This window comes from Sarcophilus harrisii, chromosome 5, assembly GCF_902635505.1.
Source record: "Sarcophilus harrisii chromosome 5, mSarHar1.11, whole genome shotgun sequence".
Classification (NCBI taxonomy): Eukaryota; Metazoa; Chordata; class Mammalia; order Dasyuromorphia; family Dasyuridae; genus Sarcophilus; species Sarcophilus harrisii.
The window spans coordinates 186,373,235-186,397,154 of record NC_045430.1 but is presented as its reverse complement, the minus strand read 5'-3'; the positions used below and the strand labels follow the sequence as shown (position 1 = coordinate 186,397,154).

General features: G+C 35.1%; 1 protein-coding gene across 1 annotated transcript in view; it reads left to right on the top strand.

Moving 5' to 3' along the window:
* The window catches only part of DGKI (diacylglycerol kinase iota), a 552,148-nt gene that overhangs the window by 202,389 nt on the left and 325,839 nt on the right, over nt 1-23,920 (top strand). Inside the window, exons 4-5 of the mRNA XM_031939143.1 lie at nt 16,710-16,784; nt 20,175-20,231. Coding sequence (XP_031795003.1) covers nt 16,710-16,784; nt 20,175-20,231 — 132 coding nt within the window. The remainder of the gene's footprint in view (nt 1-16,709; nt 16,785-20,174; nt 20,232-23,920) is intronic.

Sequence of the window (23,920 nt, the reverse complement as noted above, 5' to 3'; positions counted from 1 at the left end):
ATTCTGTCAGCCTTGACTGCCAGTTGTCCAGTATAGCAGACTGATGAGCAACATATCCAGATGGCAGTTTTGCTAGGCTTGGGTGCTAATTTTCAGAGGTAACAATGTTTGTGGCAGCGAAGTCCAGGACGCAAAGCCAGATTTCTAAGCTGTTTGGGTGCCAGCTCAAAGATATAGCCTTTGGGAACTGCCAGAGCCTTCCCACTGCCCATGGACTCTTTCCACTGATGAGACTCATCAGGGAAATTAATGAATCTAGACAATGACTTGGAGAAATGATAACTTTTAAAAACCATTAACAAACACAGTCTACAAAAAGAACTTGAGTCCCAACCTCTGGCTGCTAGGTTGGTGACAAAGAGTGAAGAGGAGGAAAGATCTTGTTCAGGTGAGCAGAAGCAATAGCTGTATTCCTACACACATTTTCCAGGAAAAAATAAAAATAGAAAAGAATGGGTTAGGGAGAAGGTGCAGCTTTGGTGCTACCATCTTGATAATAAATTTAGAATTTAAACTTTTTTTTTGAGGCAGTTGGAGTTAAGTGACTTGCTAAGAGTTACACAAATAGTGTTTAAGGTCATATTTGCACTCATGGTCTCCTGATTCCAAGGCTGGTGTACTATCCATTGCACTATCCTAGTGCCTCAGAATATAAATTTCTAGAGATGAATGATTGTTATTTTTAAAAAATTGTATACCTGAGTAGCCCTTTTTGTGGTGGTAAGGAATTGGAAATTGAGTTGATGCCCATCAGTTGGGGAATGCTTGAATAAGTTATGGTATATGAAAATAAAGGAATATAATTGTTCTATAAGAAATAAATAGCAGGATGATTTAAGAAAGGCCTGAAGATTGTGAACTAATGCTAAATGAATTGAGTAGAACTAAAAGAACATTGTATACAGCAGCAAGAAGATCATATGATGATCAATTCTAATGGATATTTTTCAACAGTGAGGTGATTCAGGCCATTTCCAACTGTCTTGTGATGAAGAGAGCTATCTGACTCCAGAAAGAGGACTATGGGGACTGAATGTGTATCACAACATAGTATTTTTTACCTTTTATGGTCGTTTGCTTGCTCTTTTTTTTTCTCATTTTTCTTCTTTTGCTCTGATTTTTTTCTTGTGCAACATAATAAATGTGGGAGTATGTTTAGAAGAACTGCACATGTTAAATGTATTGGATTGCTTACTGTTTAGGGGAGTGGGTGAAGGGAAGAGAAAGAGAAAAATTTGGAACACAAGGTTTTGCAAGGCTAAATGTTGAAAACTATCTTTACATATATTTTGAAAATAAGCTATTATTAAAAATTGTGTACATGGAAGTGAGTAGAACCAGGAGAACATTGTACACCATAACAGCAACATTGTACTATCAATTGTAATAGACATAGCTCTTCTTAGCACTACATTAATGCAAGACAATTCCAATAGACATGGAGTAGAAAATGCCATTTGCATTCAGAGAAAGAACTATGGAGACTGAATGTGGATTAAAGCATTCTATTTTCACCTTTTTGTTTTTCTTTTCTTTTTTGTGTCTTTTTCCTTTGTACTGATTCCCTCAAAATGACTAATATAGAAATATGTTAAAAATGATTGTTTATGCATAATCTGTATCAGATTGCTTGCTATTTTAGGGAATGAGAGGAAAAGGAGAAAGGGAGGAACATTTTGAACTCAAAATTGTATTAAAATATATGTTGAAAGCTCTCTTTACATATAATTGGAAAAAATAAAATGCTATTAAAATGGAAAAATATACCTGACTTCTTACAAGATACATGGCATATAATAGATACTTAGCAAGTGCTTGTTGATTTTTATTGATTGATTTAGGGAGCATTACATTTTGCTTTAGGACCAATTCTGTTTGTTTCTTTTGGCTGACCCTGAATCAGGAAGGAAAGGAGGAAGGGAAGTATTGGGATGTTGTGGTTTTTTTTTTTTTCTCTTTAAACTAGGAATTTTTTCCCTAGAATATTAGCGTTAGGATGAAACTGGAGTGTGTGTGTGTGTGTGTGTGTGTGTGTGTGTGTGTGTGTGTAGCTCTGTCGATTACACTAAAGAAGCATAATTGATATGAGTTAACCTTGCTGTAGAGAGATAGAATGATATGGTGGCTAGAGGGCTTGTTTCAAATTCAGGAAGATTTGGATTCACATCCTGCCTATGACATCATATGTAGGTCACTGAACTTCTCTGTGGCTAGATACCTCTTTAAGAGTGAAATTTTTATCCCTTTTGTGTGAGAGTTTGAATCCCTTTGTCAATTCTAAGAAGTACCCCTTCTCAGAATCATGTCATTAAATCTATAAAGACATAGGAAACCAATTATATTAAAAAATTTAAAAATAAAATTTAAAAAAATTTAAATTAATTTAAAAATTATGAATCTTAGGCTAAGAACTCTGGTTCTAAGACTTTATTATACATGAATTCTCAGTCAGTATTACTAGAGAAAATTTTTACAATGTGAAGTAATTTTATATTCTATGTTATATATCTATTTGCCAAAAAGGTATTAAATTACATATTTTTTAATGACTGTATATTATGGAATCGAATTCCAGATGAACAAATATTTTTTTCACTATCATCAATGTCTCTCAGCCTGTGAGGTTCATTTTGATTACGGTGAACTAGAAAAACTGTTGCTTGGGTTTATAACCTTTCACATTAGCTTCTCTTGGTCTCATTTTCTTCGCTGTAAAATGAAGGGATTGGTCTAGAATGATTTTTAAGCTTCTTTCTAGTTTCATTTCTATGATTCCATGAAAATTTTCATGTGGACAGGCATTAGTATTTGAGGGGATCAAAAAAAGCTTCCATCTTAGTGGGTTTGTGCATGTGCCTTTTTGTATGTAAATTTCTGTTTGTATCAGTGTGCATAATTACTTGTGTACATGTAGAATGTCTCAGTTAGCTGACTTTCAGCTATCTGGCAGTCTCAATCTACTGGAACAGCTGTGAAACCAGAAGTTTGCCAAAAAAAAAAAAAAAAAAGCATTTAGAGTCCAGAAATAGCTGAGAACCAAGACATTACCCCGAGTGCTGTATTAAATGACTGCTTATTGGCTACCTGTGACTGTGAAAACCAAGTCCCACTTCTCTCAAATATAATGAGTAACAATTATATGGAACTTTAAGGCTTGAAAAGTACTTTATATGTTGATTTATTGAGAAATGGCAAAAGAAATAGATGAGATAGGAAGGAAAAAATAGAAGGTGAAGCAGGGATAATGGATGATGACCAAAAACACAATTGGTTTTAGAGGTAGTGAAGGATGCAATATGAGGTCAATCTACTGACATTGACAGGAACTGATATCAGAGCACAAAGATGTTCCTGAGGGAGAAGACCATAGAAAGGATAATTAAATCAGTACTACTTGTAGCATTCGTTATGGGAGTAAGTTAATAGATAGTGTTTATATATACTACATCATAAAGTGCTTTATAAATATCTCATATCCTCTTTATGGCAACCCAAAGAGGTAAATGTTATTATGAGTCCCATTTTATAGATGAGGAATCAGAGGCATTCAGAGGTTAACTGACTTGCCCAGGGACATATAACTAATAAGTATCCAAGGCTAGTTTTGGACCAAGATCTTCCTGACTCAGTTTTGATACTCTACCTACTACATCACTAGTCTGTCTTAGAAACACTTAATATGCCTTAAAGTATTCTATTTTAGTATTACTGTAATGAAGGAATGGCAGCTAATTTATAGAATAGCAATGTGTGGGCAGGCAAGCTAAGCTATGCTCCCTTCAGTAGTTTGATAGGTTTTCCTGGTTTTTTGGCTAAGCCATGATGAAGGCATGATATCTAATATGGCACATTGGTGAATGGGGGGCATTTGCTGTATTTCTCACGAAGCTGTCATTTTGTACTTCGTCCCATCAAGGAGGTCAATTCTGGTTGATGAAGATACCTCTACAATGTAAATATACTTCTGTGAGAGGACAATAGTTTTTCAGGATCACATATGCCAACACAACACACATGCTTTCTTGGAGAAAGTGATGGTGACAATTGTATACATTTAACTGACTTTAAATCTAATCTTACTTGAAAAAAAAGAAACAAAACAATCTCAATTAGCATGCCCATATTTAGAACTCATCTTCAATTTTCATTTTTATCAAGACCACTCTGGTAACTAGCCCTGTTGCTGTCTAAGGTACCTAACCTCTAGATGTTCAGAGAAAAGCTTTAGTTGATTTTTCTAGTACCCCTATTTAATCTTGCCACCCCTTTTCATACTCTATTTCATGATGATATCTTTCTCTATTCATCACTAAAGGTTCTGAATGTCACCATTTTTGTGAAGTGTAGAATTCCATGTTTCTCAGACTACTCATTAGAAAGTTTTGTTTTTTATTTTTTATTTTATTTTTTCCTCTCAAAGGAATGGATTTCATAATTGATCTCTAATGTTGAGCTTGCTTAGCCTTCTCATAGTGAAAATCACTATGAGAAATCACATAGTGGAAATCATTATGGAAATCTCCTAGTGGAAATCACTTGGAAAGCTATGTAAATGACCATTTAATTGAGCCATTATTTTTATTTACTGAGGCTGTCTCAGGAATTGGCTTTGTTTACAAATTGTCTCAGAAAATTTTCTTAAAAATGTCATAAGATTCAATGCTACAAGAACCTTAGAGATCATCCAGTCCTGACTTTCTATTTTAGCTATGAGTAGACTGAGGCTCATTGAAACTAATAAATTGCCCCAAATCATACAGCTCATAAGTGGCAGAGCTACAATTCAAGTTCACTTCTTGCAAATCTTATTAAGTGCTTGTTCTTTTATGTGCATTTAGACCAAGGAGTCCTCAGAACAAAATAAAACCAAACATTTGGGTAGCATATCAAATAGGTATCATTATGATAGTACAGAGACAAGCCAACCTACGCTACAGTGTGGGACTGTAATCTGTACATAAGCAGCAAAGTGAATTGAGTTATGTCTAAAGATGGAAAATTAGGGGGGGGGAAATTTATAGATAGCTTTTCAGATAAAGGCCTCATATTTCAAATATATGGAGAATTTTGTCAAATTTATGAGAATATGAGTCATTCTCCAACTGATAAATGGTCAAAAGATATGAGCCAACAGTTTTTGAATAAAGAAAATGAAGCAATATATGGCATATGAAAAATGCTTTAAATCATGGTTGCTTAAAGAAATGAAAATTAAAACAACTTTGACATATCATCCACACATATCAGATTAGTTAAAATGATAGAAGGGGAAAATAAAACATGTTGGAGAAGATATGGAAAAATTGGGACATTCATACACTGTTAGTAAAATTGTGAACTGATAGAGATTTATAAAGCTGTGTATGCCTTTTGGACCAACAATGCAATATGTGGTCTGTTTCTGAAAATGATCAAGGAAAAGGAAAAGAACCTATATGTTCTAAAATATTTATAATAACTCTTATAATGATAAAGATCTGGAAAATGAGGGGCTGCCCATCAACTGATGAATAACTAAACAAGTTGGGGTCTTTGGAATTTCACTGTGTTGTAAGATATTGTGAGCCTGTTAGAAAAACATGGAAAGACTTGTGTGAAATAATGAAGAATGAAATGAGCAAAACCAAGACAACATTGGATATAGTAACAGCAATATTGTTCAAAGAATAACTGTGAATGATTAAGTTATTTTGAGTTTTATAAATATTCAAATAAACTACAAAGGACCTATGAAAAAGATGCTATCCACCTCCAGAGAAGGAACTGATAAATAGAACTATGCATAATATGGATTTACTTATGCATACATATAGTATGTCTATATTTGTGTATGTATATATACGTGGGTGTGGGTGTATGTGAGAAATGGTGATCTCCAAGTGCAGGGTAGGGAGACAGAAAGAGAGACATCTTGGAACCTAAAATGTATCAAAAATAAATTAAACTAAATTGAAAAAAAAAGATGGAATCCTTTAGTGAAATGGCTCTCAGAACATAGTCTTAAGAATATGTGGGAGTCCCCAAGACCCTTTCTGGGGGTCCAAAAGGTAAAAAACAAATAATGCTAAGATATCATTAGTCTATTAAAGCACTCCTCTACCTTCCAACTATACATGTCTGTGTAAAGCTAGATTTTCTTCATATACTTCAACTACAGCAACATATTACAGCAGATTGAATACAGAAGGAGACAGGAGAATCCAATTGCTTCCTGTTCAACGAGACATTAAAGAGATTTGTAGAAATATGTAAATAGTGCTACTTTTCTCATTAAGTGTTTTAGAAAATATAGTTATTTTCATTAAAATGTTATTAACATGGTAATGGGTTTATTATTGTTATTTTTTTCAACTGAAGCAGTTGGGGTTAAATGACCTGCCCAGGATCACATAGCCAGGAAATGTTAAGTATTAAAGTGTCTGAGGCTAGATTTGAACTCAGGTCCTCTTAACTTCAGGGCTGATGCTCTATTACACCAAATAGCTGCCCCTTGTTATTGTTATTTTTAAATGAATTAATAAGTATTTTTAAAAGTTGTTTTAAATTTCTAGTATAGTAAATATCAAAAAGTGGGCCTCATATAAAAAAAATTTCATTGGTGTGCTCAGTAATTTTTAAGAGTATAAAGGAATTATGAGATAAAAAAGTTTGAGGCCCACTGATCTAGTCAAAGACTAAAAAAGAATGAGAAAATTAGTGACCAATTTAGGACTTGAAAAGGATTAATAGGAAATTAAAAAAAATAATCAGCACAACATGAATTCATTCATAGTATGGATTGCTGATGACATTGCTTATAGTGGTAAATTGCTATTCACAACATCATGCAGGTGGCTAAATAATACCATTTAGATCATGTTCTATATCAATGATTCCCAGTGAAAAGCTCAGTGTATTCCCATATGTCTGGCCCAATGCTAAATAATGATAATGGTAATAAAAAATAATAATGAAGATTTAAGGAGAAAATATAATTAACTTTGCCTTTGGTATTATCATTCCAGACTGATAGAAGATAAGGTAGATGTGCCTAAAAACAACCAGTGTAGATAAATGTGATTTTTAAAATAGAATTCAATTCTAAGCATAATCTACCCCTGAACAATTTTATTGACAATGAAACTGATCTGTTTTTGAGATGTCTTCCAACTTCTCCTCAACAAATGGTACCAATTAAGTTTAAAGAGAATGAGGAGAGTTTGATGATTCTTGAAATGTTGAGGTAACTAGCTCCCATGAGATAAAATGTTTAGTGACTAGAAATTTTAATTGTTTTAGAGAAAGATGCCACACACATTCAGAGTGTTATTTCTGTCTTCTGGACAGTAGCACAGATTTTGTACTTAGAAAGTTTGTAGGGCACACAAAAATGGAACTGATAAATTACATGAGTAACAGGATTCAAAAATACCTCAACAGAATTGAGCATTTGGCTAAACTGAATAAGATGACTTTTAGTGAGCATTACTGTAAAGTCTAACATTGGGGTAAAAAAAATCAACTTCACAATGACAAGAGAGGGGAGAAGATGCTAAATATGAGTTTATCTTTAAAAGGTCTGGTTGATCTTTTGTTGTTGTTGTTGAGTCAAATATGTTGTTTCTAACTTTGTAACCCAATTTGCAGTTTTCTCAGCCAGGATACTGGAATGGTTTGCCATTGCCCTTTCCAGCTCATTTTACAGATGAGGAAACAGGTAAATAGGATGAAGAATGATTTGCCCGGGGTGACACAACTAATAAATGTCTGATTCTGGATTTGAATTCAGTTCTTCCTGGCTCTGAGCTTGGTAGTCTATCCACTACACTAAAGGGTCTTAGTGTGGATTGTGACACAAAAGCCAAGATAGTTAATGTAATTTAAGATTACACTAAAATAAGTATAGAGTCTAAATAAAAGGTGATAGTTCTTTTCTACTCTGCTTTTGTCAGGATATATCTAGAGTATTGAGCTTGGTTCTGTGTGTTACATTTAAGGAGGCACATTGGATAGAACCCCAAATCTAAAGTCAGAAAAATCCAAGTTGAAATCCAGCCACAGACAGCTGTGTAAGTGGCAATTAATTTAATCTTTCTTTGTCTCAGTTTCCTTATCCATAAAATGAGGATAATAAATAGCATCTGTCTTCCAGTGTCATTAAGAAGATAAAATGAGATGAAATTTGTAAACATTTTGCAAAACTTAAAGCCTTATAAATGCTAGCTATTTTTATTTCTAGTAGGAAAGACAGTAGTAAACTGGAGAATAACCAGGAGAGGATGATCAAGATGTTGAAGGCTCTTGAGAACATGCTATATGACAGTCAAGTTGAAGAAAGCCTAGGATGTGAAGGAAGACTTAAGATGTAGATGATAGCTAGCTTTAAATATTTGAGGAGTTAGCCCTGAAACAAATTAGACTCTCTGCTTGACCTACAAGAGAAGAACTCTGAACATTGTGTAGAAGCTGAAGAGAAGCAAAGTTAGATTGGAATAAGGAAAACCTAACAATAACCTAACAAAAACCTAACATCCAAAAATGAAAGTTGGGAGAAATTGGTAGTAAATACCTTTCCTGAAGGTATTCAAATGAAGTGGGAGATTTTGTCCTTTTAAAGCTATCATTCCCAGGCTTCAGTTTGTCTGAGGTAATGCCCCATTCAGCAATTACAGGTAGGTAAGAAATGAAGCAAAAAATAACCTCTTTTATCTAACTCTTCTCCCCCAAAAATAAATCTGGGAGGGGAAGACCCTCAAGGTTTTTGGCCAAAAAAACCCCCAAAACAATTGCTAATTACACTCTCTCTGAGGCTTCAAAACCCAAACAATGCCCAAATAGGCTTGAGCTCGGATATATTGTTGGTCCATCAATGAGTGTCAGAGTATAGTTTTAAGACTTGGTCCTTAAAAAAAGGAATCTAGTCTGTAAACCCCATGATATCTTTTGAGGTTTCAGTGATCAAAATTTATATTCCTTTGGGCAGAGCATTTGAAGGTAAAAGTATGGTTTCCCATGTGAACAGGAGAGAGTGAGGCTGATGACTTTGCCCAGGCTTGCCTCACTTAAATCCAATTGACTTGCATGTCATAACATCATCTTCTTGATGTCATGGTCCTGTTTTAGAATGAAGGAGAAAAACAAACAAACAAAAATCATTAACAATAACTGAAATCAACTTTATGACTCTGGTGTTTATGTTGTTGAGGGGAGTATTGTTCCAGAATGGGTAGAACTACATGATCTTTGAGGTCCTGTCTCACTCAAGAGATTTTGTGACTTGTCTTTTGCCTACAGAATATATATTAATACTGAGATGTATACTGTAAAAGCATTGCTTTAGAAAGACTAATCTGATGATGATGGTGGTGATGGTGATGATGTAGTATAAAATGGATTAGCGAAGTACAGGGACCAAATGTAAGCAGACATAATTAAGAGGGTTAGGGAATTTGCTTTTCAATTTCAAAGCATCTTGTACCTTTTGAACCACACTAGGTTACTGTTTCCTGAGTGAAAAATGTCCCTAGTTTTCAGTTTGTTTGCAGAGCATAAATGACTTAATATATTTTGAACACAAAAGCCCTTTTTTGTTTTAGATGATCAGATCAACTCACTTTGTGTGATTTCTTTAATAACTCATCATTCTGGTATCTCTAAAAATCTTATCACTCCCATTGTATGTTACTCAAATATGTCAAATATACAGTTAAAAATGACACACCTAGAACTGAAAACTAAAAAAAAAAAACTGAAAGGCAGCTCAGAGGTCATCTGTCTAACTGCCATCTCAGAAGAGAAAGATTCTTCTCTCTCAGTAGATCACCTGCAATTGACATTTTCCTTCCTGAAATTGCTCTGAAGTTTGTTGATGTTATTCCTATACATAATGAACTTTCAGAGTTTTATTTTCTTATCTTTTTGGTGTTTGGGTAAGCAACAGCTTCCAAATATCCCTCTGGGTATTTTAACAAATATTTCTTGACTCAAGTATGTGAATGGAAGGACAGTAGGACAGGGGGATATGAATAATAATCTTGCATGAAGGAATAATTTCAAGAGTATGATATGTTATCTTAGAGAATGTTCCTGGATTAGTAGAGATACAGAGTTTTGTAGATAGAGAAAATGACATATTAAAGAGAAAAGATAAAATTGTTTACAAGAACATCATTTATTTATGCTCCTAGACTAATACAATTATCTTTTATTCAAAGAAGATAGGTGATATAAGTGACCTACGACTGGTTGTCAGCTCTGAGAACACATCAGTGTCAGCTTCAGCCGATTTTATTTTTCATTTTCTCCAATGTTACAAATCACATTCTAAATTTCCCCAAAGCTTCAGAACATATCAGAGGATGCTCATCATCTCCTTTGCTGATGTTTTTGATAAAATAAGAGGGCTTTTGGTCTCATTTGCCCTGGAGTCTAGAAGTGGGAGCAATGTCTCATGTGTACATTGTACTCATCTCATTAGAGCTCAAAGTACAGGAAGTCCCAGCATTAAAGACAACCCACTTAGGTCTCTTATGATAAAAATGACTGAGCCAGCTCAGGAACTCCTTTTCTTTGTCTGAAATCTTCCTCTCTTTCCTTTATCAGTTGGTCCTTTAATCAAACAACAAGCATTTATTAAATGTCTATTCTGTGCCAGGTACTGTGGAACAAGGGATAAAAATATAAGGAATGAAAGAGTCAGCATTCTTAAAGAGCTCATGATAGAGTGATTAGAAAGTACATATCAATGTACTCTACATACATATATACATACATAAACACAGAGAAAATAGATACAAATAAATGCAAAGAGAATAAATACAAAGACTTTTAGGCCATCTAAAAGGAAGAGGGGGTTTCTCTAAGGTCATTGTGAGGAATGAATGTATTCTAAGTATGAGGAATGGCCCATGCACAAGCATTGAGATGGGAGTGAAGTTCTATATGTGAGGAATAGAGAGAAGACTACTTTGGGTGGGCTGTGAAGTACAGGAGAGCAAGTAAAATACAAGAAGCCTGGAAGCTGGGTTGGCTTCATTTGTGAAGGACTCGATGTTGTCCTCGATAAGGAGCTTCTGGAGTTTACTGATCAGCAAGTGTCATGATTAGATCCACCTTTTAGGAAAATCATTCTTGACAGTTATGTGGAGAATGTCCAAGTGGGGAGGTATGTCAATTAGGAAACCTCTGCAATAATCTTGGAGAAAAGTGATGAGGTCGGAGCTAGAGTGGTAGCTATGGAAATAGACAAAAGGGGTTGGATGTAAGAGATGAGGATGTAAAAAAGATAACAATTGGTACTTGATTGAACATGTGGAGTATAGAAAAATGGAGAGGTGAACATGAAGCCAAGTTTAAGAACCCCAGTGGGGAAAAAATGATAGTGCCTTTGACAGAACTAAGGAAACTAAGAAAAGTGGGTTTTGGGGAAAGATAACTTCTATCCTGGACATGTTGAATATAAAATGTCTCCACTAACCACATTCCTAGTCCTCAGTTCTCAATTTGCCCCAGGGTTTCCTGGGAACATAATTCCTGGGAACATCAGTAAACTTCTACTGATGCTGCTACACCTCCATGATTTCCTGTCACTGTCTTTCTTCTCCCATCTCTCCCCATTTCAGTCCTCAGGGAAGGTGAAGCAAATGGGCTAGAGAAGAGAATCAGGAAAACTTGACATTGATGAAAATTTTCATTATTCTCCCAGAGTTTTTCCTCAGGAAATTTTGGGGATGTCTATGTGAAACTCTGGGAGTTTCACATTACAATAGATTGTAAACTTCTTGAAGGCAGAGAATATTTTATTTTTGCTGTGTGGGTATTCCTAGCACTATTGGCACATTTTTTTTTCGGAATCCACGTTTGTGATTTTATTGGGGTAAGTGTGTGTGTGGGGGGGACTGGCTAAAGAGAGACCCATATTTAGAGCATGTGTAGTGTAGTACTACTGTGTCCTTAGCTGGACAAGAGAGAGAGGCTTTCTTGGCAAGTTAGTATTTTCTGAGTGTGCACCCAGTTCTGGCCCAGCAGCCAGTCAATAGATCAACAAGGTCATGGACTATTTGCACATGCTCTTAAAATAGAGAGAAAGGGTTCTTCAGTAGGAAAGCTCTGAAGCAGGCTCACTGAACCTCCTCTCTGGGGATGCACCATTAAGAATACTGAGCTACTACTCAGATGATGGACCTTCCTTTGGCCAGTCTCTCTCCCATCTTACATATAGATCTTCTAGGGTGAAAACTCCCTCTTACAATACAGATCAGTGGCTATGCTACAATTTATAGTTTTGTTACATTACCTGGAGGTAAGGGACATAACTTCAATAAAATAAATGCAATGAACAACTACACAAACCAAATCAAAAATAAATGTAATATATTTATAAAGATCAAGTAACACTCTCCAATGCACTCCTATGTGGAGATAAGAGCTCCACAAAGTTACATATTAACTTTTGTTAAACATATAGCATGTTTTTGGACTTTCTCAATGTATTGATCATTGTGTTGAATATTTTTCCTTCTAGAAACTATTTTTTAATAATATGGGACAGCTCTCTGGGAGGGAAGGTGGGATCGATATTTAGGGATAATTACAATGATATAAGAAATAGAAGTGATCAAGAAAAAATGCATTTTTTAAAAAAATGTTACTTAAGGGCCCTAAAAGGTTAAGTGATGAGTTATGTTTTATATAGCGAATATGAATTGGAAGTAAGCTTAAATCAAGGTCTTTTTTTGACCTAGAGCCAGCTGTGTAGCCATAATGCCTCTGCTGCCACTCATCTGGAATACAGTTAAATGTCTGATAGTTGTTGAATTTAATCATATGTTCTTACTTTTAAAAAAAGAATTTTCTCTAGTACTTGTCATTTGATTTTGCCAAGATAATGATGATAACTAACATTTACATAGATTTTAAGGCTTTCAAAGTACTCTACAAAAATGTCGTTCGAATCTCACAAAACCTCTGGGAGAAAGAATCTTATTATATCCATTTTATGAATTATTGTTGTTTGTACTTTATTGTAGAAGAAGACCATGACATCAGGGAGGTATTGCTATGACATGCAAGGGAACTGGATTTAAGTGAGGGAAACCAAGGTGAATTTGCTTGTACAGGAGCATACAGCTAATGTTTATGGCAGGATTTGAATTCAGATGGATTCGATCACCCTATACTACCTAGATGCCCTGAAAAGTAGCTGACTATAATCCATTCTGGTTTCCCAAGTTCTTCTAAAAATGTCCCAGAAAGAATTGGCTTCAGTGTTTCTATTTAGCTATCCCTCTCTTTAAAGAAAGCACTTGCTAATTACATGCTGTGCTTCTGGTGTTAAAGAATGGGCTTCATTCGAATTTCATAGAGCTTCAGATTTGAAAGAAATCTTAGAAACCACCTATTCCAGTCTATTAAGAGCTACCTATTGTATGTGGAACATATCCAGTTTTCCTTGAAAACTCTGTGTGTGTGTGTGTGTGTGTGTGTGTGTGTGTGTGTGTGGTGTGTGTGTGTGTGGTGGGGAGGGGGGAAAGAGGGAAGGGGGAAGGGAGGGAAGGGAAGTAAAATCAAAGGAAGGAATTCCATCTACTATTTCACAATACTGTTTGTTAGAAAGTACTTCCTCCCTCTCCCCATACTGGGACAGGACTAAGATAAGACAAGATTACAGTTTCCTAAGGTACAAAACCTGAGAGGAAAATAAGAAGTACATGTTTCCATTACTTTTTATAAATGTACAAAATAAAATTCCATTCTCCATAGCCTATAGTTAGACATTTGTTTTCATGATCTTGCTTGTATTATCACATGGTACAATAAAGCCTCAAAGGCTCTAGTATACCAGTAGCACATTTTTCAAGCTTCTTGTAAAGTGGAAGAAATGGTATAATAGGATTCTACCTAATGGATCAGACTTAGGTATGTGGATAATTTGGAGAACTAATTAAAATAATTTGCATATCCTCATGTAGATTATGGGCTTCCTTTGCAAGTAATTTCCAAATGAAAATTTTATGTTTTTAATTTATTTTTCTCTCTCTTTATTTAAGCTCATTCCTAGAAATCCAGAGTCTAAGGAAAATTTTCAGAAAAAGTAGCTTTTGCCTTTTTTAAACAGAAAAAATAAATGGATCTCTAATAATGAATGCTATATTTTCCTCATTCAAGGGAAATTGAATATCATTATTCTGAGTTACCAAAATTTAGGAAAGGAATACTCCCTGAAAGTCTGAAAGACCTGATTAAAGCAATATCGTATGTGAATGCATTATTTTGTGGTTCCTCAGTGTCATCCTAATGACACTCTTCAAATGCCCCTCTTAGATGAATCCATGGAGTTGTAAAAGCAGAGAATACTATCCCATTTCTGACAACTTCTCAGTTGTTGCCTTGCCTCCCTGGCTCAATTTGGCTGCTTATTTCAATTTGTTAGTAAATCAATATTAAGTGTCTGTTATGTACCAGCAACCATGATAAATCCTGGAGATAAAAATAAGAAAAAGAAAAACAGTTCCTGCCCTCTAGGAACTTACAGTCTAATGAAGGGAGGACAGCACACAAAAAGAAGCTGAGAAGTGGTATAGGGGCACTCTATTCCTTCTCCTCCATTTGTTATATTAGTTTAGAATTGTTCTACAGTGGAGAAGAAAGGTGTGGAAAGATATGACCACCAGAAATATATGCTGTGAGATCAGAACAGCTTTGAGAATAACTATACAAAGACTTTGTACTTGGTAGGAATGTAATAAATAATAGAGTATCCCACTGTTGAGTGTAAAAAAAAAAATTAAGTTTTGTGTAAATTTGTGTAAAATGCATCATAAGAATTTAGAATAAATGTAAAAACTAGTCTGGGTTATCTCTGTTTATCTATATCTACCTATCTATCTTCCTTCCCTCCCTCTCTTTCTTCCTCTCTCCCTTCCTTCCTTCCTCCCTCCTTCCTCCCTCCCTTCCTTCCTCCTTCCCTCCCTCCCTCCCTCCCTTCTTCCTTTCCTCCCTCCCTCCCTCCCTTCCTTCCTTCCTCCCTTCCTCCCTCCCTCCCTTCCTTTCCTCTTTCCCTTAAGATGATTAACTACTTCATATATTGTTAGATGCAGTCCTAGGATAATTTGTTTTGCTATACTGTTTTTTCTTTGTCATTAGGGAATGTTCTATTGAGGGGTAAAGGTGAGGGGGGGCACTACTGGAAACAATTATGGAGGAGAGAATATCATTCTTAGATTTAAAAAAATTGAACTATATATGAGAGACACATGTTGACTTCAATTTCACTTGCAGTTTTTATTTTTCATAAAAAGGCAATTTTATTCCTAGCTTAAGTCATAAAGGCCATTCTTAATAGTAAATGCATATTACTCCTGATCCTTGGCCTTCTTTTGAATTGTCTCTTTCTTTAGGAGTCTTTTGTAAAAACAGAACAGATTAAAGAAAGCCAGGGTTTTTGAAGTATTTAGTTTCATTCCTTGTTTTTAGACCAAATGCTTACTAGGGTCATATTTTCCTCCCTGGAGAAACTCTCCCTTTTTATGCCGACCCTAAGACTTTCAATAGCTTCTAAAGCAGGGAGGAGACTAAGATGCTATACCTTGTCTCATATTCAGTGCTTCTTTTTGCTTTGCTCTCTTTGCTGTTGTTAATCAAACAGCTTTAAGCAATGAATGCTTTTTTTGTTGCTTTGAAAAAATTAAATATCCCCTTCTTTTCCTCTTCTCTTTAATTACTTTCTTGGTTTGACTCCCTGGCTCTGACAAGACTTCTTTATTCCTGAGGCTATAAACAAGTTCCTGTAGTCTTTCTGACTCAGGGGCTTAGTTGTGTGGCCTAGGTGTGAGATTAATTCCTATTATAACTGGCACCGAGGGCAGTGAAGATGTCCAGGACCATTTCAGGAGGTCCTTGAGGTCAAAACTATTTTCTTATTAATAATAATAAAATATTATTTGCCTGTTAAAATACCACTTCCTTTTTCAAATACCTATTGGTGTGAAGCCAGATTTCTTTGTACTTCAATTGAAACAACTATAATATACTGAATGAAGACGCAGATATGATGAAATCCAACTACTTTGTCAATTAAGCAATTTTTTTATTAAAATATATAAAGCAATGCTTCTTTGAGGATAGGAACTGTCTTTTGCCCCTTTTTATATCTGCAGCATTTAGCACAATGTTTGACACATAGCAGGTACTTAATAAATTTATTAATTAATTTTAGAAAATAGTTATTTTTGTGAAAAATCACATATGTTCATACCAAATATTTTTTGTTATTTTTAATGAATTAATAAATATTTCAAAATTTATCACTTTTAATTTCCAGCACTGTAAATATTAATAGACATAAGTGACATAAAAATCTTTTTGGAGTCCTCAGTGATTTTTAAGTGTGTAAATAAGTTGCAAAATTAAAGAATTTGAGAACCTATGACCGTGGGACATTGAATCTTAGAGCAAAGCATTTCACAGTTGCTGTTTGAGCCCACAGATACAACTTTGTGTGACAACTTTGACTTTTGATGGAGTACTTTAATTCTCAGCTCATATATATAAGGAATTTCTTCGGTGCTGTTCGGTATAAATGGTATAAACACCATTTATATTATCAATATAAGGAGTTAGATTATTAGGGAATCTTATTGTAGTTCTTTTTGGTGTGAACATTTTTTAAGTGCCATAGAACCCTGAATTACAGACTTTCACTAACTTTTCTTTTAAATTAAATGTTGTAGAAATCAGCTCTCAGGAGGAAGTGTGCAGTCTGTAAAATTGTGGTCCACACAGCCTGTATGGAGCAGCTAGAAAAGGTAAGACACTGCCACCTGCTGCTCAATCTCACATACTGCATGCCTTTTAGCTTCCAAAAGGCACTTCTCCATGCCTTTTATGTATCTCATTCCATTACAAAAAGTTCCACACATCTGCCCCGTGTAAAACCAAGAGGAAAGAATCTCTTTTGTGTTGGAACTATAAAAACAACCCCAAATATCCACACCTTTAGTTTTACCCACCACATTGTTTAGTTAACTGCTAGTCGTGGAAAACCTTCCGCTTTCGTTCACCAAAAGCAATAGCCACTGGTACAAGGTTAATACATTCTATTTATTTGGTCTATAGAACTGCTGTGGAAAAAAAAAAAAAAAGAAAAAGCAATTCTCCCATCCACATTGCTTTTGTCCTTTATGAGTGATTGATGATAGTGATTTTTCTACAGCTGAAACTTCTGTGGTTCTGAATTGCTTAAAACTATTTGAGAGGCTTAAAGAGATAGATAGATAGATATAAATAAATAGATAGAGGTAGATCTAGAGATTGATAGAGATAGATATTATGGATAGATATATAGGGAGACAGAAAAAAAGAATGTTGGAGGAAAGAATGCTGGATTTTAAGTCAGAGGATTTGAGTTTGGATTCCTTTCTGTGTCTCAGTTTTCTCAACTAGAAAGTGGGTGGTCCTGAATAGATGATTTGTAGGACCCTTTTGTAGCTTGTAATCAATCACACACACACACACACACACACACACAGTTATTTTATTATACAACTACAACCGCACTGAGGAACTCAATCACAGTTTTTCTAGTTGGGTTTACTCAGAAGCTCATTGGAAGCATGTCTGGTCTCTCGTTCTTCACACTTTTATGTACCATGTAACTGTTTCTGTTACCCCATTAATACAGTGATTCTGCATATGGCCCTCATTAGAGGTTATCGGTAAGAAGAGAAATAGAAGTTTTAGAAACACTAGCTGTTTTCCTTTCCTTATACTTTTCCTTGCATCCATTCTCATTTTCCTGTGAGTTTTTCTGTGAAGCACATAAAAATAGGGGAAAAAACAACCAAGCCTTTTATAACCTATTTAAAATCTGTGATCCAGATCTTTTTAACCAAACTTCCCTTTGGAGTACTTGAATTTTACCATGGGTTGTGGTAGGGGGATCAGGGGAAAGGGAGGGAGGAGTAACACACATACATAAAGAAACACTCACACAGAAACATACACACAAATACACACATAGACACAAAACATACACAAACACACAGACACAGAGACACACATGTACACACACACAAACATATTATATATATATGTATATGCTAGTCCTGGAATGAGGAGGATGAGTTCAAATCCTGCCTCAGATACTTCATAGCTATGTGAACCTGGGCAAGTCACTTAACTCTCTTTGCCTCAGGTCCCTTATTGATAAAATGAGCTGGAGAAAGGAATGGCAAACCATTGCTATAACTTTGCAAGAAAACTCTAAATGGGGGTAACTAAGAGGCAGACATGACTGAAAAACATAAACTTGGAGGTGGAGATGACATTTCAAATGCTTAATTGGGTTCAAATACTGGCTCTGCTACTGATTAGTATGTGACCTTAAGCAGTAACTTCATCTCTATATGCTTCTTATTTCTTTAATTAATTTATTATTTTCATTTTTAAGATTTAATTTATCGTATTTGTTAATACTTTATTATTTATATTTTATTTTAGTTATTTTAATTTTTTACATTTATTATATTTATTTAGTTTATTTACAAGACAATTAGGATTAAGTGAATTGCCCAGGATCATCCAGCTAGTTTGGGTTAAATATCTGAGATTGGATTTGAACTCAGGTTCTCCTGACTTTAGAGCCAGTACTCTAGCCATTGTACCATCTAGCTGCCTTTATTAATTTTTAAAATGAAGAGATTAGACTACATAATTTATAAGATCCCTTCCATTTTCAATGCATACATTCTGTGGATACATCCTGTGATTTTCTGCTTCTTTCTCTGTCTAGGTTTCCCACTGTTACCTTGCTATTTCCATTGTCCCATACTTTCCTCTCAAGTATCAGTGATCTATGAACAAACACTTTAAAACACTCCATGTATTTATTTTTTCTCAATAATATTTTATTTTTCCAAATACATGGGAAAATAATTTTTATCACTCTCCCACCCTCTATTAGCACCCTCTCCCTAAGATTTCAAACTATTCTAATGTATTCTATCTTTTAAAATATATTTCCATATTTGTCATGTTGTACAAGAAAAATCAGACCAAAAGGGAAAAAAAAACACATGAAAGAAGAAGCAGGCAAGCAAAGAAGCAAAGAAAAAGTGAAAAAACTATGCTTCTATCCACATCAGTCTTTAAAGCTCTCTCTCTGGATGCAATTGACATTTTCCATCACAAGTCTATTGGAATTGTTCCTGCTATAAAGGAAGAATTCACCTTTCTGAGCCATAGACTGTGGCTCATCCATAACATAAAAGAGCTGCTCTGGGTGGTCTATAGCATTTCTCTCAGCTCTAAATCTGAGTCTGTGAATTTTTTGCACTGTGAATCATTGTTTCTTAAATTTTTTAACTTCCTAAGTTCCAACTTTTGTTTTGTTAAAACTAGAGAATAGATTTGAGTCATTTCAGTCCCTGAAAAGTCACTGCTCTGCCCCTTAATAACTTCCAATTAGATATTTCTTTTCTTTGTGTGATCTTGGAGAAATGACTCATTAAGCCTCAGTTTCCTCCTCTGTAATGTGAGAATGATAATGTCTCCTGCTAATTTCACAAGCTTGTGATAAGAATCAACTCAGATTTTGGATTTGTGAATGTTTTATAAAGTAGTGTTACTATTATTATGACTATTTCCATGGAGAATAAGACAGAATAGTGTCACCTTTCAGGAAAATGACTCATTTGAGATATCCAGCTAGTATGCTGATCCTCAGATATGGGCATTTCATAATGACAAAAGCAGTTACTTTCTCAATACCTAGCACAAGTCACTTCAGCTCTCACACTTTAGAATATGAAAGGGTTGGATTAGAATAAGGGTTTTTTAACTCTTTGGGAGGGTCAAAGCTTATGGCCTCACTTCTCAGTATCATATTTTGCAGCCTACATTTATAATTGAGTAGAATGCTAAATTTCAGGTAGAGGTTAGTGAAATTAAAATGTAATTGTTTTCTCATCTAAATTCCTAGACCTCCTAAAATCTATCTACAGACCTGAAGACCACAGGTTAAGACCCCCTTGCTTAAGTAATCACTAACAACTCTAAAATTTTTTGATCAATCCTAATGGTTTAATTTACTGTGCATTTTCAATATGACCACTGTTGATTCCATTCAGATTCTATGTTTATGCTTGTCTATACTTATCCCTAATGTTTTTTTTTCCCTATGTGTCTTTGGTTATCAGATTAATTTCAGATGCAAACCAACTTTCCGAGAAGGAGGCTCAAGATCTCCAAGAGAAGTGAGTAACCCAAGTCCTTGTTTCCCCTGATGATTCACTTGGTTTAGAGGTAAACACATTTCTGATACTCCTCCTGACTGGATGAAAAAAATGCCTCTTTTTCATTCACTCACTGAAGTTCATCACCTCTTTAGAGTACCTGGCCTGCCTCCTGAAATATAGTACCTCCGCATGTAGATGTTCTCCCTGCAGGCCAGTATAAGCATGTCAGTTCTTACTGAACATCCAAGTAGAGTAGAGAGAGAAGAAATAAAGCAATATTTTAGGACATCAGGTGATTTTAATTCTAATTTATTTTTTATTTTGGAGAAGGTGCAAGATGCTTTCCCCAACTCTCTCTTCTCCTTTTCTTGTTACTTTTATCTCTCTCCTTTCCCTCTTTCATCTCAAAGTGATGGACGGATGACACTAAGATCATGCCTTCTTTCCCTCTTGCTTCCCCCCCAAAACTTCAAGATCAAGGATAAAGAAACTAAGAATTTCTCACTAGTTATGGAATGAATTTAAAAAATGGTGGTTTAAACACAATAAAACCCTAAACCAAATGTGCCTAAAGTTTGAAATGCAAACACTAAGTCCATACATTGCTGGACTGGAGCCAGGAAGGTCTGAATGCAAATACTGCCTGAGACCCTCACTGGCTTTGTGCCTCTAGGCAAGCCACTTAACTTCTACTTGTCTCAGTTTCCTCATCTGTGAAATAGGGATAAGAATACCATTTCCCTAACAAGGTTGTTGTAAGGATAAAATGAAATAAAAATGGGATAGTATCTATAAAGCACTTTGTTGACTCTAAGGAATTGTCTAATTGCTAACTAGCATCTTCACCATCATCAATATAATTTCATCTGGGATCCCTCAGTAGATTTAAGTTTGAAAGTTCAGTTCCTCATAGCTGTTTTCTTTCCCCCCCTTATTTGAATAAGGCAATTGGGGTTAATTGACAACTTCAGCATGTCTGAGGTGGAATTCAATGTGGATCCTCCTGACTCCAGTACTCTTTCTAACTGCTCCAGTAGTTATCTCCTCTTAGACATACTTTGTCTGCATAGAGATTATCCAGTCTTTAGGATGCCTCTGGCATTTTGGTTTTATTCTTGTATTTTTGGAGGCAAGGAACCTGAGTTCAAATATTGACCCTATCACTTAATACCTCCTTGATGTTGAGCAAATCTCATAATTTAACCTCTCTGGACCTCTATTTCCCAGAGGTGGCTAGATAACAATATGTATAAAAAACTTAGAGTCAGACAAATTTAAATTCTTTCTATTACTCTGAACAAATAACATAATTTCTCCGGCCTCAGCTGCTTAGATGCAGTTTATGCATCACAATGGATAGAATACTGAATTTGGCGTCAGGAAGAGATGAGTTCAAATCCTACCTCAGATATTTCCTAGCTATGAGACTTCAGGCAGGTCACTTAACCTCTCTAATTTCTCTTTTTCTCATTTATAAAATGAGAGTTTGGACTCAATAACCTCTGTGGTTCCTTCCAGCATTAAGCTTGCCCTATGCTTTATCTGAGATGGAAATATGTAGAGGGCAAAGCCAGCATTACATCAGGGTAGGGATAGTTTTTAAAGAATCCTGCAATTTTCTGTGGTCTCATTGATGTGGATCCTGTCTTTACTTATAGGATCACAATCCCTCCACATTTTCTCATCCCATGGGATGCTTGTCTGGCCCCTCATATAAATTTTCCACCCAGAGGGTATTCTTCTTAATCTCTACTGGAGATACCAATGGAGTACACATACCATACATTACTTGTCTCTTTAGTGATATTTTTCTCCACACTGTCCAATGGTTAATGGACAAGGATTTAACATTTAAAGTAGCTAAGGTAATGTTTACAAACTGTCAAAAATGATTGATTTATGCTTCTTTTGCTTTACTTCTGCTGCTTTTCTGTAACTTACCTCCCACCCCCACTCCCCATCCCATCACTACAGCAGTATAAGAAAGCTACTTGGAATAGAGAGCCATTTTATGTTTGTCTTTGGTTTTTGTTTTGCCATTCATCAACTGGTGAAACTAGTTTGGTTATGAGTTTGTCCATCATATGGAGACTAGTCTATGGAAAGTAAATGTAGTCTTTCTTTTGTCTTTCCAGAATGGTAAACTTTGCCAGTGCAGGCATTCTGATGCTTTGGATTTGGGGAACACATGTTATGTGTTCTCCATGTTATGGAGAAGCAAGAGCAAGATATTTTAGGGAAATTATGTTATTGACTGGGATTAAGTGAAGCAAAACAAAACAAGCACAAACCCTTTATACAATTTGTTCTCCTCTCACTAATGTTTATTTTTAAAAATTAATCCTTTCTTTAATTTTTCCATTATATATATACAAAAAAATCCTTAGCTCCTCCTGTCACCTATTCAATTTGAAATTGAAATTCTTTGGCTCATTCTCTGATTATTGATGTGATTTCATTTGGCCTCAGAGTTCCCAGAACTTTTCACACATAAAGTCAATGACTTGTTTCTCAATTCCCCAGTCTCTTATCTAGATTAGGGAGGCCCACAAATTTATATTGGGAAGGTATTAAGAAAGATAGGTTACTCATTGAAGATTCCTCCACTTGGGCAGAAGCAGAGAGAAAAATTTCAAAAATCTCTCCAGGTGTATCTCTCCATAGACCTGCTGAAAAGAAGGCAGCATGTTTACAATGGGAACAGCTTTGGCTCAGGAGGAACTGAGTGCAGGAGTGCTTTTTACACATACCCCTGTATGACCTCTTACAAATTATTAAACCCCCACAAATCTCAGTTTCCTCATGTGTAAAATGAGTTGGTCTCTGAGGTCCTTTTCAACACTATATCTATGAGCTTATGTACCTTTCCCAGCTTCCATTATTTCATGTCTGATTCTTGATAGCTCTAAAATTCAGGCCTTTTCTCAGTCTAAAAGGAGTAATTTTTCACTTTCTTCTTAAGAAAGAAAACCACCTCTTCTCCATAACTACTTCCTAGTAGGTTGCTTACCTTGAATTAAATGCTATAATAGGCTTGCAAAATAGATGCTATTGTGCTAGTTCCCTTAAATCCAATGCAGTATCAAATACAAACTTGTTTCTGATCCAACTGCTTTCTGAAAGAGCTTCTCTAGAACATTATGATTTAAAAAGAATATTTTAAAAGGAAATGTAATGAGGTTTTAAAACATAGATTTACAGTGATTTTATCACAGTTGGAAAGAACTGGATGGGGTTAACCTATCCATTAGCATTTCTGGACTCTTTATTACTTTATAGCATAAACTAGAGCATATAAGTGAAAGGGAAAGTTCAAATCTAGCCAAACTTTTCATAATGGAATTTAAAAGTAAAGCAAAGTCTTCAAAGCCTAGATTTTGTCTTGTGGAAAGTAGAATATATGCTTTTTAAAACAAAGAATTGACATACTGTATTTGTTCCTCAAAAGATAATAATTTATGATAAGATGGGGGTGAGGTGACCATTACTATCAAGATTTGATTTCTCTTAAAATTTACTCTGACATTTGGGTCTGGATTAAAATTCAAGACCTGTACAATAGAAATAGAGGCATGTTTTCTGAACTGATTTCTTAAGATTATAACTATAATCGTAATAATAATAATTAATAATCTTCATAAAATAAAATCTGGCAAAGTTGTACAAGATTTGGCAGTTTAAGTCCCTCAATCTTCCTCCTTCATTAA